Source organism: Onychostoma macrolepis, chromosome 05 (genome assembly GCF_012432095.1).
Source record: "Onychostoma macrolepis isolate SWU-2019 chromosome 05, ASM1243209v1, whole genome shotgun sequence".
NCBI lineage: Eukaryota > Metazoa > Chordata > Actinopteri > Cypriniformes > Cyprinidae > Onychostoma > Onychostoma macrolepis.
Genome location: NC_081159.1, coordinates 17143700 through 17156782, shown reverse-complemented (window position 1 = coordinate 17156782; position 13083 = coordinate 17143700). Strand labels below are relative to the sequence as shown.

Here is a 13083-nt window from a genome sequence, read left to right as displayed (position 1 = left end):
GAGTCCATGTTTTTAATTTTCCTCAACTGCTCCGTTTTGTGAAACACATAACAGTAAAATCACCAAGGAGTTAGGCAGGAGTTTGAGAACACCTTTCTAAAAAATGCAGATTCCTCAGATAAGCGTTGAGGAGACGAGTCTGCGAGTGTTTGCGAGTGTATCGGAGAAGGTGGGCTCAAGTCTCGACACTCTATACTCCCACTTTTTTGTTGCAGGCAGAGCCAGGACTCAAACTGGACCTGGGAGAGCACGACAGAGGGATTTTCAAATGAAGGTGTCTGTAGGAATCTGAAAGGTCAGCCAAGGTTTAGGAATCATTAACCATACACGCTAATAAAACCCCATGAGGTCCTGGGATGCCTCTTACTCTTTATAAACAAATAATACAAAAAACAGCAATTTCACTGTGGAACAAATTAGCATAATTATTTTTTCATAAATTCATGATGCAAAGCAACTTAATTTGTAATGCAAATCCTTCTCACAGGCAGGAATGAGTCATGCATCGCCTCAAAAACTGTAAAAGGGTGGGCCAAACTGATTTGCAACACACATTCATTAATTTTAATAACAATCCCAAACCAATCCCAGATTGGTGGCCCACAACATAATCTAGAACATGATCTAAAATGTATAAACAGCTGTACAAATCAAAGACTTGATTCTGGGTTCATGTCAGAATTTTCCATCTGACATTTTGCTAGGAAATCTGTCCTGCATGTCCTCTACTTAAAACATAACGTTACTGAAAAATCAAAACTAGTCATGCTGAGCTGATAGCTAAAGATATATCAGTAATAGTATTGTAACTGTATATAATAAAATATTAATTTATATTAACATAACATTGAAATTAAACTGTGATCTGCAACAAAGTAACAAACTGACACCAAACCAACCTCAAATCCCATAAAGTCAATCCTACAAAATCCAACTATACATAAAAAAATACCCTACTTAAAATCAACAGCACAAACCAAATCTGACACAGACTCAATTCACAAAATCAAACCCGCTAAAATGCAACAACACACATTACATCTAAAAAGCCAAGTCACCACCAGCCAGGAACTTTTAAAAAGCAGTATTACAGCCAGGTGTGTGTGTGTGTGTGTGTGTGTGTGTGTGTGTGTGTGTGTGTCTGAGACGAGATGGATTACTCTCTGCATGTGGTGGACATTCAGTCTCTGCTAGAGAACCACTCAGTGTGTGTATGTATCCATCCTTCAGCGGGAACATGTGCTCCAGTAATCCAAACAGCAGACTCATTCAGTTCACCAAAGGTCTCAAAACCCAACAAAAGTCTTTTATTTCACAGGTTAGGATTTTTTAAATGGTACCATGAGTGTGCTGCAACTCAATTATATATTTCTGGGTGCGGCTCCTTAGAAAATCCTCCTTATGAAGACAGATCTCCTGATAGGTGAAGATGAGCAAACAAAAACCTCAGATTTAGTTCCTTTTTTCTTATATCCTTTTGTACGTGTCCTAATTCCTTTATTTCTATGACAGCGGAATTGTCCATTCAGTTTAAATAGAGACCTCCAAAAGGTTTGCTTCCAGTCGGCCTGCTCTTTTCTGTGGACTGTGACTGTTTCAGTCTCTCATGAAATCTGGGCTCCAACCCCAGCTCTCTCCTCCCTTCAGAGTTGTTAGTGGCTAACCGTCTGTGTGTGGGAGACTGAATTTGTGTTTTAAAATGAGAAATAAGGGAATGATAGTTCAGTATAGCTCAAATGATGAGAATGGGTTGCATACTGTAAGTGAGTGTGAATTAAATAAATGTCTAAATATTGTCATAATCATTAAAAATATATTTCTAGAATCATTATCAAGGGTAAGTACTACTACTTTTCAAAAGTTATGGGCAAAAAGAAAAAAAATCAAGATATTTGCATATCTTGAGTGGTGCAATTTGTTCAGTTTTAATCAAATTTTGATCCAATTTAATTTAATTAATTTAAACTGACAATATTCAGGCATAATACTTTCCAACGTCTTCTTTCTTTAAAAACCAAAATGTAAAAAAAAAAAATCATGAGATTACTCCCAATTAAAACCTAAAGTAGTCTTTTTTTCTAGGTTTAACCAAAAAAAATCCAAATCTTTCCAAAGACCCCAATAACCATAGACCTGTTTGGGAATCATTTTGCTTCATGAACAAGGTAACCGGGAGAAATTGATGAAAGCATCTGTATTAGGATGAGGAACACGTTCTGTGGGATGGGCTAAATTTTAAAGCATCATCCTAAATGTCAGCTTTTGTGCAAGTTCAAAAATCTAAGCTTGTTAACATTCCTGCCTCCACTTTACAGTTGAAACTGTGAATGTGCATGTCTGTGTGAAAGGGTGGTTGGGTTAAAGGGGCCAAAGCCATTGCAAAAGAAATGAGTTCCACTTTTGAGTCCTCCTTGCTGAGCTACAAATCTCCCTATAAATAAATAAAATATATTTAATAAATAAATTGTAGTTTTTGAACCAAGGACAGCAGATCCTTAAGAGCAATAGCAGCGCCTGCAATCCAGAAGGCACTTTTTTCCCTTGAGCTACAATGAACACTGAACAGAAGGTCTGCACAATTTCATTTAGATGGTGAAGTTCCATTGCCAGTGCCTGCTACTTTGTAATTGTACTTGTAATACACAGAGTATGTTTAAAAACACAAGACGTCTGTTTTGAATGAACACGATTCTGCTCTAACCTCAAAGAATCCTTTTAAATTAAAGTGAAAAACGGATGCAACTGCACTTAAGTATATGAAGTTCATTTCGGCCCAATTCATGATTTTTCCATATTCAATAAGCCCCTCATGCATGCAACACAAAGCAACAGCAGTCAACATCAAAATTCCTTGTTGATGTTTACATATAAGAAGGCAGAGGTGGGTAACGAAGTATATTTACTTGAGTAAATATTTTTGAGTCAAGGATAGATTTAAAGGTGGGTACTTTTACTTTATTATAAAACTGTACTTTTACTTTGCTACACTGGATGATGTTCCTCTCGTTACTTAATTTTAATGCAATACATGTTAAGAAACACGTAGTTCATTTTAAGTGCACTCTCTTTTTTCTGGGGCATGCCCTATTCGTGAATAAATCTCTTTAGAGACGATTCTGTTCAAGGCCTTGATGAAAACAAAAATGATTTCTAATTACTTGTGCTTGAGTACATTTTTTAAATACTTTGCCCACCTCTGTTTATAGGCCATTAAAAATTTCTCTCCAGTCCGAACAGAATGTCTATTGAAACAAAGCAAAATATGGCTTGTACCGTACCGACATCAGAATTACAACATGACCTTTCCATACTCATTTCCAGCATCTTAAATGGTCTTTTTAAAACCTACATTAAGCAACTTATTTATGCTGCCTACTATAATCACTTCTTTTGCATTAGTCAGCATTCTAATGAACCATAATGCACTGCAACAAGCTCAATGAAAAGATTTCAAGATGGCACTACAAAGAAATGTTGATTATTAAAAAAGAAAAGCACATTAAAATTAGTTATTTTACCCAATATATTCGTGTATGCTATATACTTTTATCCTTATTGGAGTGTCATGTTGTTAGCTTAGCAACATGCTAATTTCAAACTCCACCGACTAACATTACAACTACACTACTGTTCAAAAGTTCAGGGTTGGTAAGATTTTTTACTCTTTTTGAAAGAAGGCTGCATTTGTTTGTTCAAAAATACAGTAAAACAGCAATATTGTGAATTTGATTAAAAATAACTGATCTTTTTTTAATATATTTTAAAATATAATTTATTCCTGAATTTTCGGCATCATTACTCCAGTCTTCAAGCGTCACATGATCCTTCAGAAATCATTCTAATATGCTGATTTGCTGTTCAAACATTTCTTATTATTATCAATGTTTAGAACAATTGTGGTGTTTAATATGTTTGTGGAAAATAAAATTATTCCCTGGATGCATGCATGCAAACCTGAGTTAAATGTGTTTAGATCTTCATCCTCTTCATCCAGACAGAGAACAAGCTGTTCTTCAAAGACCTGATAAACAAGACGAGAAAAACACACTCACACACCACAATTCAGTCGTTTTCAAGAACAAAAACAGACCAAAATAAGAACACGGGAATGAACATCTGTCCATTAGCAAACAGAAAAACGCTACAAGAGCACATATGGCAGGTCTAAAGAAGACTAAGTGATCCATTATTGTGTTTCTGATTCCAGGAATTGACTGAGACACACTCACACAAAAAAATAACTCCACTCACACTATCCACCAAGGCTTCATCCTCGATTCTCAGTTGGCTGTTCAGATCTGAGGAGCAGAAACAACAAGTAACACAAAAATTGATTTCCATTAGTACACAATTGCCAACTTGAGCACAAACAAGCCTTTCTGCTGGAAAATCGAGACACCTATTACCATGGTGAGCTGTGACAGGAAGTGTCTGCACATTAAGTTCACAGGGTCACAGAGGCTAAACCTGCTGAGGCTCCTGCTGTCAACACAACGAACTGGCAATCTCCCTGTGTTTCTTAATGGCATTTACATCACACCGTTTTTTTTTTCTAGATCTGTCGAACTGTAGGCAGATTATTTCTTTCATTTTGTCCTCTTTTACCCCTCCCAAACATATAGTGTCTCTGTCTCTCGGCCCACCCAGGAGGAATGTGTCTCTTCATACTGGACATGTTTGGGAAACCAGCCGGAGGTCCCTCACAAAGAGTGCTCTGTGTATGTGTGTGTATTAGTGTATGTGTACTCCTCATCCCACATTCTACCACAATGTCCTCCTGACTGAGCCAAATTCACCCAATGTACTCTAACAACCCTGCCAGACCTAACTCACAGTGACAGACAGAGAGAGAGTGTGAGAGAGAGAGTGAGAGCGAGAAAGAGAGAGAGTCGGGTGTGGGGAGAGCTGGGGTCAAGAAGAGGGAAAGGAACAAGAGACAAATGGAATAACAGAAGGAGGATTGAGGTTAAGTGAGAGCCAGAAGAGAAGAAAATTTATCACATCAGCAGGATGAAACGTGATAAGACCTTGGTGAGAGCAAAATATAGAAACTAGTCATAAAATAAACCCAAGACAGGAGGACTAAAATAAAGTGAAAAATAATAATATGAACATTATGGCCAGAACTGATCTTGTGGAGTTTGAATTCTCACCACACGGCTTATATCTAACTTCCAGAAACCCACAAATATCAGTTGAAATCCCAGACTGCTGCTGAAAATTTTAGTTTAATAGTTCAAATTCAGTTTATTATTGCTAACAAGGGTAAAAAAAAACTATATTAAAAAAAAACTGACAGACATTTTAGTCTGTGTATTGGGGTAAAATGCATAGAAATGAGCTCTGTCTTACCTGTGTCACATACATCAGATCTGTGTATGCTCTCTTCTAAAGGCTCACTCAGTCGCCCCACCTGTAACGTGTTAAATTGTCAAGTCTGATACAGAATCACATTTGCATTTGAGATCAGTGAAATAACTGTTTGGAATGTAGTGGATTCCTGATCAACCTTTTTAGTTTGTGAATGATTCACATAATGGCTGTAATTAATCTGATCTGACTATACATTGACGCTTTCCCATGGAATTATACACATGTTATGGAAATACACAAGGTCAACAAAGCATTTTAAAATCTTATTTTAAATGGACATATACTACTTTCAAAAGTTTGGGGTCAGAAAGACTTTAAGAAATTAATATTTTTATTCAGCAAGGATGCAATAGATCAAAAGTGACAGAAATAAATTACATTTTAAAATATATTAAAATAGAAAAATGTAAGGATTGTTAAAAAATATTTTTTTCACAATATTACTTTTTTTTGATCAAATAAATGCAGTCTTGATGAGCATAAGAGACTTCTTTCAAAAGCATATAAAAGCCATGTAAAATTACTTATAAAAACAGTTTAGAGAACCATCACAGGTACATGATTTACAGCACTTGTAACCTATCTAGTGATCTTGTTCTGTCTGCCAACAGTTGTTATATGAGAAATACCAGTCTGCTGCTCAAAGCAATACCTGTAAACGATACTGTAAACTGCAATAAAAGTTTCCAAAGTTATGACTTTAGTCATTTATAGACTCATAAAACTCTGTTTCACACATCATTCTCCTGTAACTTGCTCTTAGGGGTTTATGATGAAAAATGAAGAGATGGGTGGACAGCTGAGAGGTGTATTTCAAATTAGAGATTATTTCACCTGGAGTGTTAAAATACATTCTCTTCCATAACATATGGTAAGCACATAAAATATTAACATAATAAAATCAATATTAGCCATATATTTACTGAGAATACACAAATCATTTTGAATTTTTTTGAATAACTGTCAATAGAGAGATGATTTTGGGGTCCAGATGATGTAGTAACAGCATTTACCTGCAGAGGCTAACAAGTCTGTGCTAACCAGCTGAACCTTGAACCTTTGATCTGAATCACCAGCAAACTGGGGGAGTGTTTGAAATTTGTATTCGAAAGCTGTCTAAAAACAGTCATCAGTCTTTCAATTATGTTCTGTAATGGCATAGAAATAATCTTTAGTTTACTTTTAACTGGTAAAACTTTATAAGAGCAAAAAGCAGAAAATAATCAGAAAAGCTTATTGTTAAGCTTAGTCAATAATCTTTTTTCTGTTCCTTATACACAAAGTCCAAGATTTTCAGAGAGTCACTAACAGTGAAAATCTAAAATTTAAAACAAGACTGTTTAGGCTCATCTTAGTATTTATTTTCTTCTGTCTTTGTTGCTATAAATAACCGCTACATACATAAGTAAAAATAGTAATTTGATCCTCTCTGTTGTGTTTGTTGTCTGTCTTTTCCCAGTCCTTCCTTTTGCAAACAATAACCATGAGATTTCCACATTCTTTCAATAGCTCTACAATAGACAGGAAACAAAGAAAAAGTTTCCTTGAAATTTGTGTTCAATGCAGACTCACCCTTGCAAGTGCATCTGGCCCTCTGCTCTTCTCTCTGTACAGCTGGATACTGTGCTGTGCATCTATATGTGTGCTGTTTTTCACAGTCAGACTAATAGATTCGGTGACAGGGCAGATACGAAGCTGCTGAGAGCCGTCGGTCCATATCGGACACATCCACACTGGCCTCCACGCACTGCAACTCGAGGAACTGATCATAACACAGTCATAAGACACATGAAACTCAGCTCCTACTGTACACTGGATCAATGACTGAGGTGACACATCAGTGATTAATGGATCTTTTTCACATGTAATCTAATTATAGTGTATTGTGTCAGGCTGGATGGAGTGACTCACTCTGTTAGAGCGCTGATGAGCGTCGGGTCTCCGTGCTTCTGAGCCAGCGTGAGAGGACTATGGCCTTCCTTGTCGACTATGGGAACCGTCCTCTGACCTTCAGACTCCAAGAGGAGGAAGTGACTGAGGTGGGGGAACCCCATATGTATGGCCACATGTGGAGGCGTTTCCCTGGAAAGGAGATCTAAAAGAGACAGAGAACAATAAATAATAAGATTTGGGAAACTGTTGTCATGATAGGAGTAATTTTATTTCACGGTAATAACATATAATCACAATATATTTATTTTTGCTTTAAATAAGGGCTTTATAATATCAACATTTCTGATACCATAGAAATTTCATAATTCTTGTCACCAGTGTCAACATCACAAAAATAAAAATAATACTAGCCTAAAAAAAAAAAAAAAAACTCAAGCTCACTGAAGGATGATTAAATAAGAATAAACTAATTACAAGCAATAGAACAAAAAAACCCACAAAAAAACAACTACAGTAGAACAAATAAATAAGACATGCTACATACATTGTACAAAGCGATAAAATGTATAAAAACACTGCATATTCACTGTGCAAACTAAATATATTTCTTCCTATTAAAGTTACAAAAGTGATTTACTCAAGAGCAGTAAGAGATCTTGTCTCTTTTTGTTTTTGTTTGATTAACATAATGAATGACAGACAGCAGGAATATAAGACTGCTGTCACTTTAAGAGCTGACCGGATCCAATATACTGTTACACATGTGTTTTCTTTTTCGGTTAATAGTGTCTTGCGGTATATCGCCCACCCCTATGTGTAGTGTAGGCATGATACTGTAATTTGAAGAGAGTGTGTGTCATGCTTTTCAGTGATGCATGGCAAAGTTCTCTTTAATTCCACTCCCATATTTAGTCTATTGCATAAATAATTTCTTTTTCTGAAATCATTAATCTTTTAATAAATATTGTTCTTATTGAAAAATATACAGTAAACCACACACAAATTTCAATTACTTTTAAGTCAAGTCAAGTCACCTTTATTTATATAGCGCTTTTAACAATACAGATTGTGTCAAAGCACTTAACAGTATCAAATTGGAGGATAGAGTGTCAGTAATGTATAATGATAAGATTAAACACTCAATTTTCAGTTAAAGGCATTTCATTATTGAATTCAGAGATGTCATTGTCTAGCTCAGTTTAGTTTAAATAGTATCTGTGCAATCAAATCGGCGATAATCGCTAGAAATTAAGTGTCCCCAACTGAGCAAGCCAGAGGTGACAGCGGCAAGGAACCAAAACTCCCTCTGTGACAGAATGGAGAAACCAGGCTCAGTCGGGGGGCCAGTTCTCCTCTGACCAGACGAAACCCACAGTTCAAAAGTTTATATTTCTATTTTAATTTTGTTGCAAGTTCTAACAATAGTAGTATTATGTAGTTAGGTATTTTATTATATTTTAGTTATTTTGTTATATTTTTTAGTTTTAATGTATGTAATGTATGTGGCACTTTTAGTACATTTTAATTAGCTCTAAAAGAAAGCATTTTCCATGCCCCCATAGCAAGATTCTGTCAAATAATAATAATAAAATCTCCACAATTATAAGAAATCAGGAGCCAATTTGGCATATTAATGTAAAAGATGTTGTTTTATTATTTGCATGCAAGCCCATCTGTGCTTTGTGCTCTGTGCAAACAAGCAGCAGTCTGATAACAGGTATAATACTGTCTAAAAAAAAACGAATACACTTTTGGACATCCACATCGATGGCTTAGAGTTCAAACAGACAGCTTAATCTCTGTGTGATACACATCTGGTCATAAACATGTGGTAGGGTGACAAACACCTATGGCAAGCACTTTGCACATGGTCTCTATAAGGTGTATAATGAAGGGGTGTCAAAGACAGGGCCCAAGGGTTGAACACGGTCCATGGAGAAGTCCAGTCAGCCTTTTGGATGATTTGAGAAAAAATAAAAATAAAAAAAAATTCTAATTCAATCCAGCCTTTAAACTACAATGAATGTGGCACCCTTTCTGTTTTCCTCTTTATTGTGTTAGCGTTTCCCATTAGTGTGTGTGGGCCACAGATATTTAATGTGTAGAACTGAGTCAAAACCTGCTCATCAGGTTATCACGATACTCAGCAAATGCAAATTCAAAATGATTTCCATCAAGTAGACTAATCATAAACAATAAGTTCATCTTCATTTGAATGAAATACAGGAGGTTCAGGATATAACGAATCAAGTGGATAAAGCCTTGAATAGGTGTGGGATTATTTTCTTTGTCCTGGTTCAGTTGAACTGAGGACAAGTTACTGTGTGTTGACAGACAAACTAAAGAGGGGACTCTAAACCAGACTGGTGGGTTTGTAAAACACAGCACGCACGCACACACACCTTAATTGATTGAACAGATGTCTACGACTCTTTGCTCATGTTGATAGTGGTAGTCGAACTGCTGTTTTGATTTAAAAGAGAAGTGTCAGCGAAGTAAGGCAACATTTCCATATCAAAATCAAACTGCTCTGTTTTCTGCAAGCACGTCACTTATATATTTTGCAAGAAGTTGCAGAAACCGAACCAGTCATTTGTTTGAGAGATAAAGGATTGCTGTTGCTTGATTTTTGTTGGTGAAATTTCTAAAGTGCAGCACGCTAAAGCTGTTTTTCTCAGCAAACTGCCAACAACAATAGTTGTCAGTGGAATGCAACTAATTTAAAAGGATTAGATAAACATATTCATATCCAATAAGTGAATGTCCAGGTTGTTTTGATACACTTCAAACAAGCAGTACACTTGTGAGATAAATTACTGTTACTTTCCCTGAGACTAACAAGAATGTTGCTAAAGAGTGCTGTCATTAATTAAAGCTGACACGCCGTTCTTCAGACAAAGCAATGAAATGAACGCTAATTCAGCTGTGCAATTTACCGCAAACAATCGCTAGTGTTATGTAAGGGGCCCCGTGTGCACTAGAGACATTCTTTAAATCTCTTTCCATTCTCACCGTTCAAGAAATTAGTTAATGATCCATGATGGAATGGGCACTGTATCCATTCTCACTTAGACAGAACTACAGACCATAACAACTACTACACTGCACTGTATTTCACACACACACACACACACACGTTTGTTTTTGTGAATTGTGGGGACATTCCATAGGTGTAATGGTTTTTATTCTGTACAAACTTTATGTGCTATTGCCCTACACCAACCCTACACCTAAACCTACCCCTTACAGTAAACTTTATTTTTACTTTCTCAAAAAAACTCACTCAGTATGATTTAGTAGTGTTTTGAAAAATGGAGACATGGGGTAATGTCCTCATAAGTCACCTTCTCCTTGTAATACCTATGTCATACCCATGTCATTATACATATTATAGCATATTAAAATATTGCTATACTCAAGAGAAGATTGAACATTTTTATTTTATCATATTGATTTTGTGTAAGATTTCCTAATTCTACTGTAATTAAATGAAGCCAAACATAAGGAAAAAAAGTAAATATACACAAATATATTTAAATGCAGTATTTCAATATATAATTCACTTTTAAAGAAACATAGATCATGTATGTGAGAAAAAAATATTCCATGAACAATATTGTAGGAGTTAAACGGCTACGCTGAAACTGTGCTCTGGCAAACAAGACTAGTCAAATTATTGTGCTCTATTTTTGTCTACATCACTGTCTGTTTACATTGGCTGTCTGTCACTTGAGAAGCATGTTCCTAACACTCATCCTGATAACCTGCTCTGACGCAACAGTGTTTCCTCAAATTGGAAATCCCCAATGCACAAAAAAAAAAAAAAAAGCTAAGATGTGGATAAACCTTTTTTTTTTTTTTTTTTTTGTCAAAACACATAAATATATACATATTATATATATATATATATATATATATATATATACATTTCAATTTGAGGAAACACTGTTGCGTCAGAGCAGGTTATCAGGATTATCAGGTTATCAAAAAAATTAATTATATATATATATATATATAATTAATTTTTTTGCACAGATTCATTGGCCCAGGACCTTAAAACCATTCACTTTAATGAGTCTAGCTTCTAAGTGAACACAAAACACTATTACTTAGAGTTACTCAATTGTAACTAAAGTGCTGTTGAATTTAATCCTGTGTTCCACTAACGAGCCATAACAAACATGGTGCAGAGCTCCATACATCTAAACCTGTCCAAAACAAAAGTTAGTTATACTCCCACACGGATAATGCAATCAGAATGTAATTCATACAGTCCATTCAAGCAGTATCTTAAATGGCAATGGCACATCTGTAAAGATCACAAGAGGCTCTAAATGTTTCAGAAAGGTGATCTGTGTTTCCAAAACATAAATCACATGAATATAATGGCAGTCTGGGCTATGGTGCTTTGAAGTGCACTTTTTTCTGAGAACTAATTTGTTTGAAGACTTTGCCCAATCTATTTGTACATAATGGTCAGAATCTAGTGTAGTAGACAAGAATGAAATAAAGGTTAACAGTAACAACAAAGTGAAACTGACTGACCTCGCTTCTCCTGTCCAGCTTGGCTGTCCCATCCCAGAAAGTGCAAGTTAGCCAGGGCCCGTGTGATTTTTTCATCAACCGCACTGTGTTGTCCCACTGTGCATCTGTGCTCTGGATTAAACTCTGATGCTCCTGAGGCTTCTCTCTGGCTGAAATTCCCCTCTTCACAAATATTGAGCCCCTGTTCTGCTAGGCTTTCCAATTGAAATAATTCCTTTGGATCACAAACCCCATCTGTCCCATGCCGGCCAGTCTGGTCTAAATAGTTAGTCTCAGTTGAAAACATTTTCTCTGGGCAGAATTTCCTTAGGATATCCTGATAGCTGCTGGATGTCAAGTTCACGAGCTGCTCCGCCACCTCTTGTGCCTCATCCCGTATGTACTCCAGTGAGAGCGGTTCTGAATTGCAGAGGAGACTGGTGGGACTCCTGCTGTCCCTCGGACAGCAGTAGACCTCCACAGATACTTTCTCTGGAACATCGTGGCCTTGATGGAGAAAAGGTGAGAAAGGTTCAAATATGCTAAATGATACCTCTTCTATCTGCTCATCATGAACTATATTTTGATCATGTTTACCTTGTTGTCTAACCGCACTATATTTGCTTTATTTTGTTTGTTTCCCTCAATGTTCCCAGACAGATGCTCGGTCTACTTTTTTATATTTTGTCGTTTGTTTTTGTTTAGCTTTGTATTACAGCATCTTAAACTAAAGGCTGCTGAAGAAAGGACAAGTCCTTCAATATGTCTGAAACACTAAAACTAGGGTAATATTTGTACATCACAGCGTTGTCTTGTGTTACGATCTTGATTCAGGCCACATGGCAAAACACAAAAACAGGATGTTATGAACACTGGAACTTTATATTATAGGAAGAAATCAGGCACTGGCTCATTTTTGCTTTCACTGACACTTAAAACCATCAGGTAACATAAGCTCATATCTCTATTTCATTATGTTTTAGGACTGAACTGTTTCTTTCAGGTATCTGTTGCCTTCTAACCATTTGTTTCCATAGAAACACTTATTCATTACACCTCAACATCCAGCACTACTATTTTACAGCACTATACTTTTCCATGTCAATAGGAAATCCCCTTACAGTCCTGTTCACACCAAGGATGGTGAACAGTGTTAAGTTACTTTTAAAAGTAATGCATTACAATTTTGCGTTACTCCCTAAAAAAGTAACTAATTACATTACTTCGTAACTTTTTATGGAAAGTAATGTGTTACGTTACTTTTGCCTTACTTTTTAAATATGAGCAGGGCTT

At 36.1% G+C, this 13083-nt stretch overlaps 1 protein-coding gene across 1 annotated transcript in view; it reads right to left on the bottom strand.

Moving 5' to 3' along the window:
* Positions 1-13083, bottom strand: part of arhgef28a (Rho guanine nucleotide exchange factor (GEF) 28a) — an 85675-nt gene that overhangs the window by 37774 nt on the left and 34818 nt on the right. Inside the window, 6 exon segments of the mRNA XM_058775747.1 lie at positions 3955-4021; positions 4252-4298; positions 5353-5413; positions 6946-7135; positions 7285-7468; positions 11812-12297. Coding sequence (XP_058631730.1) covers positions 3955-4021; positions 4252-4298; positions 5353-5413; positions 6946-7135; positions 7285-7468; positions 11812-12297 — 1035 coding nt within the window.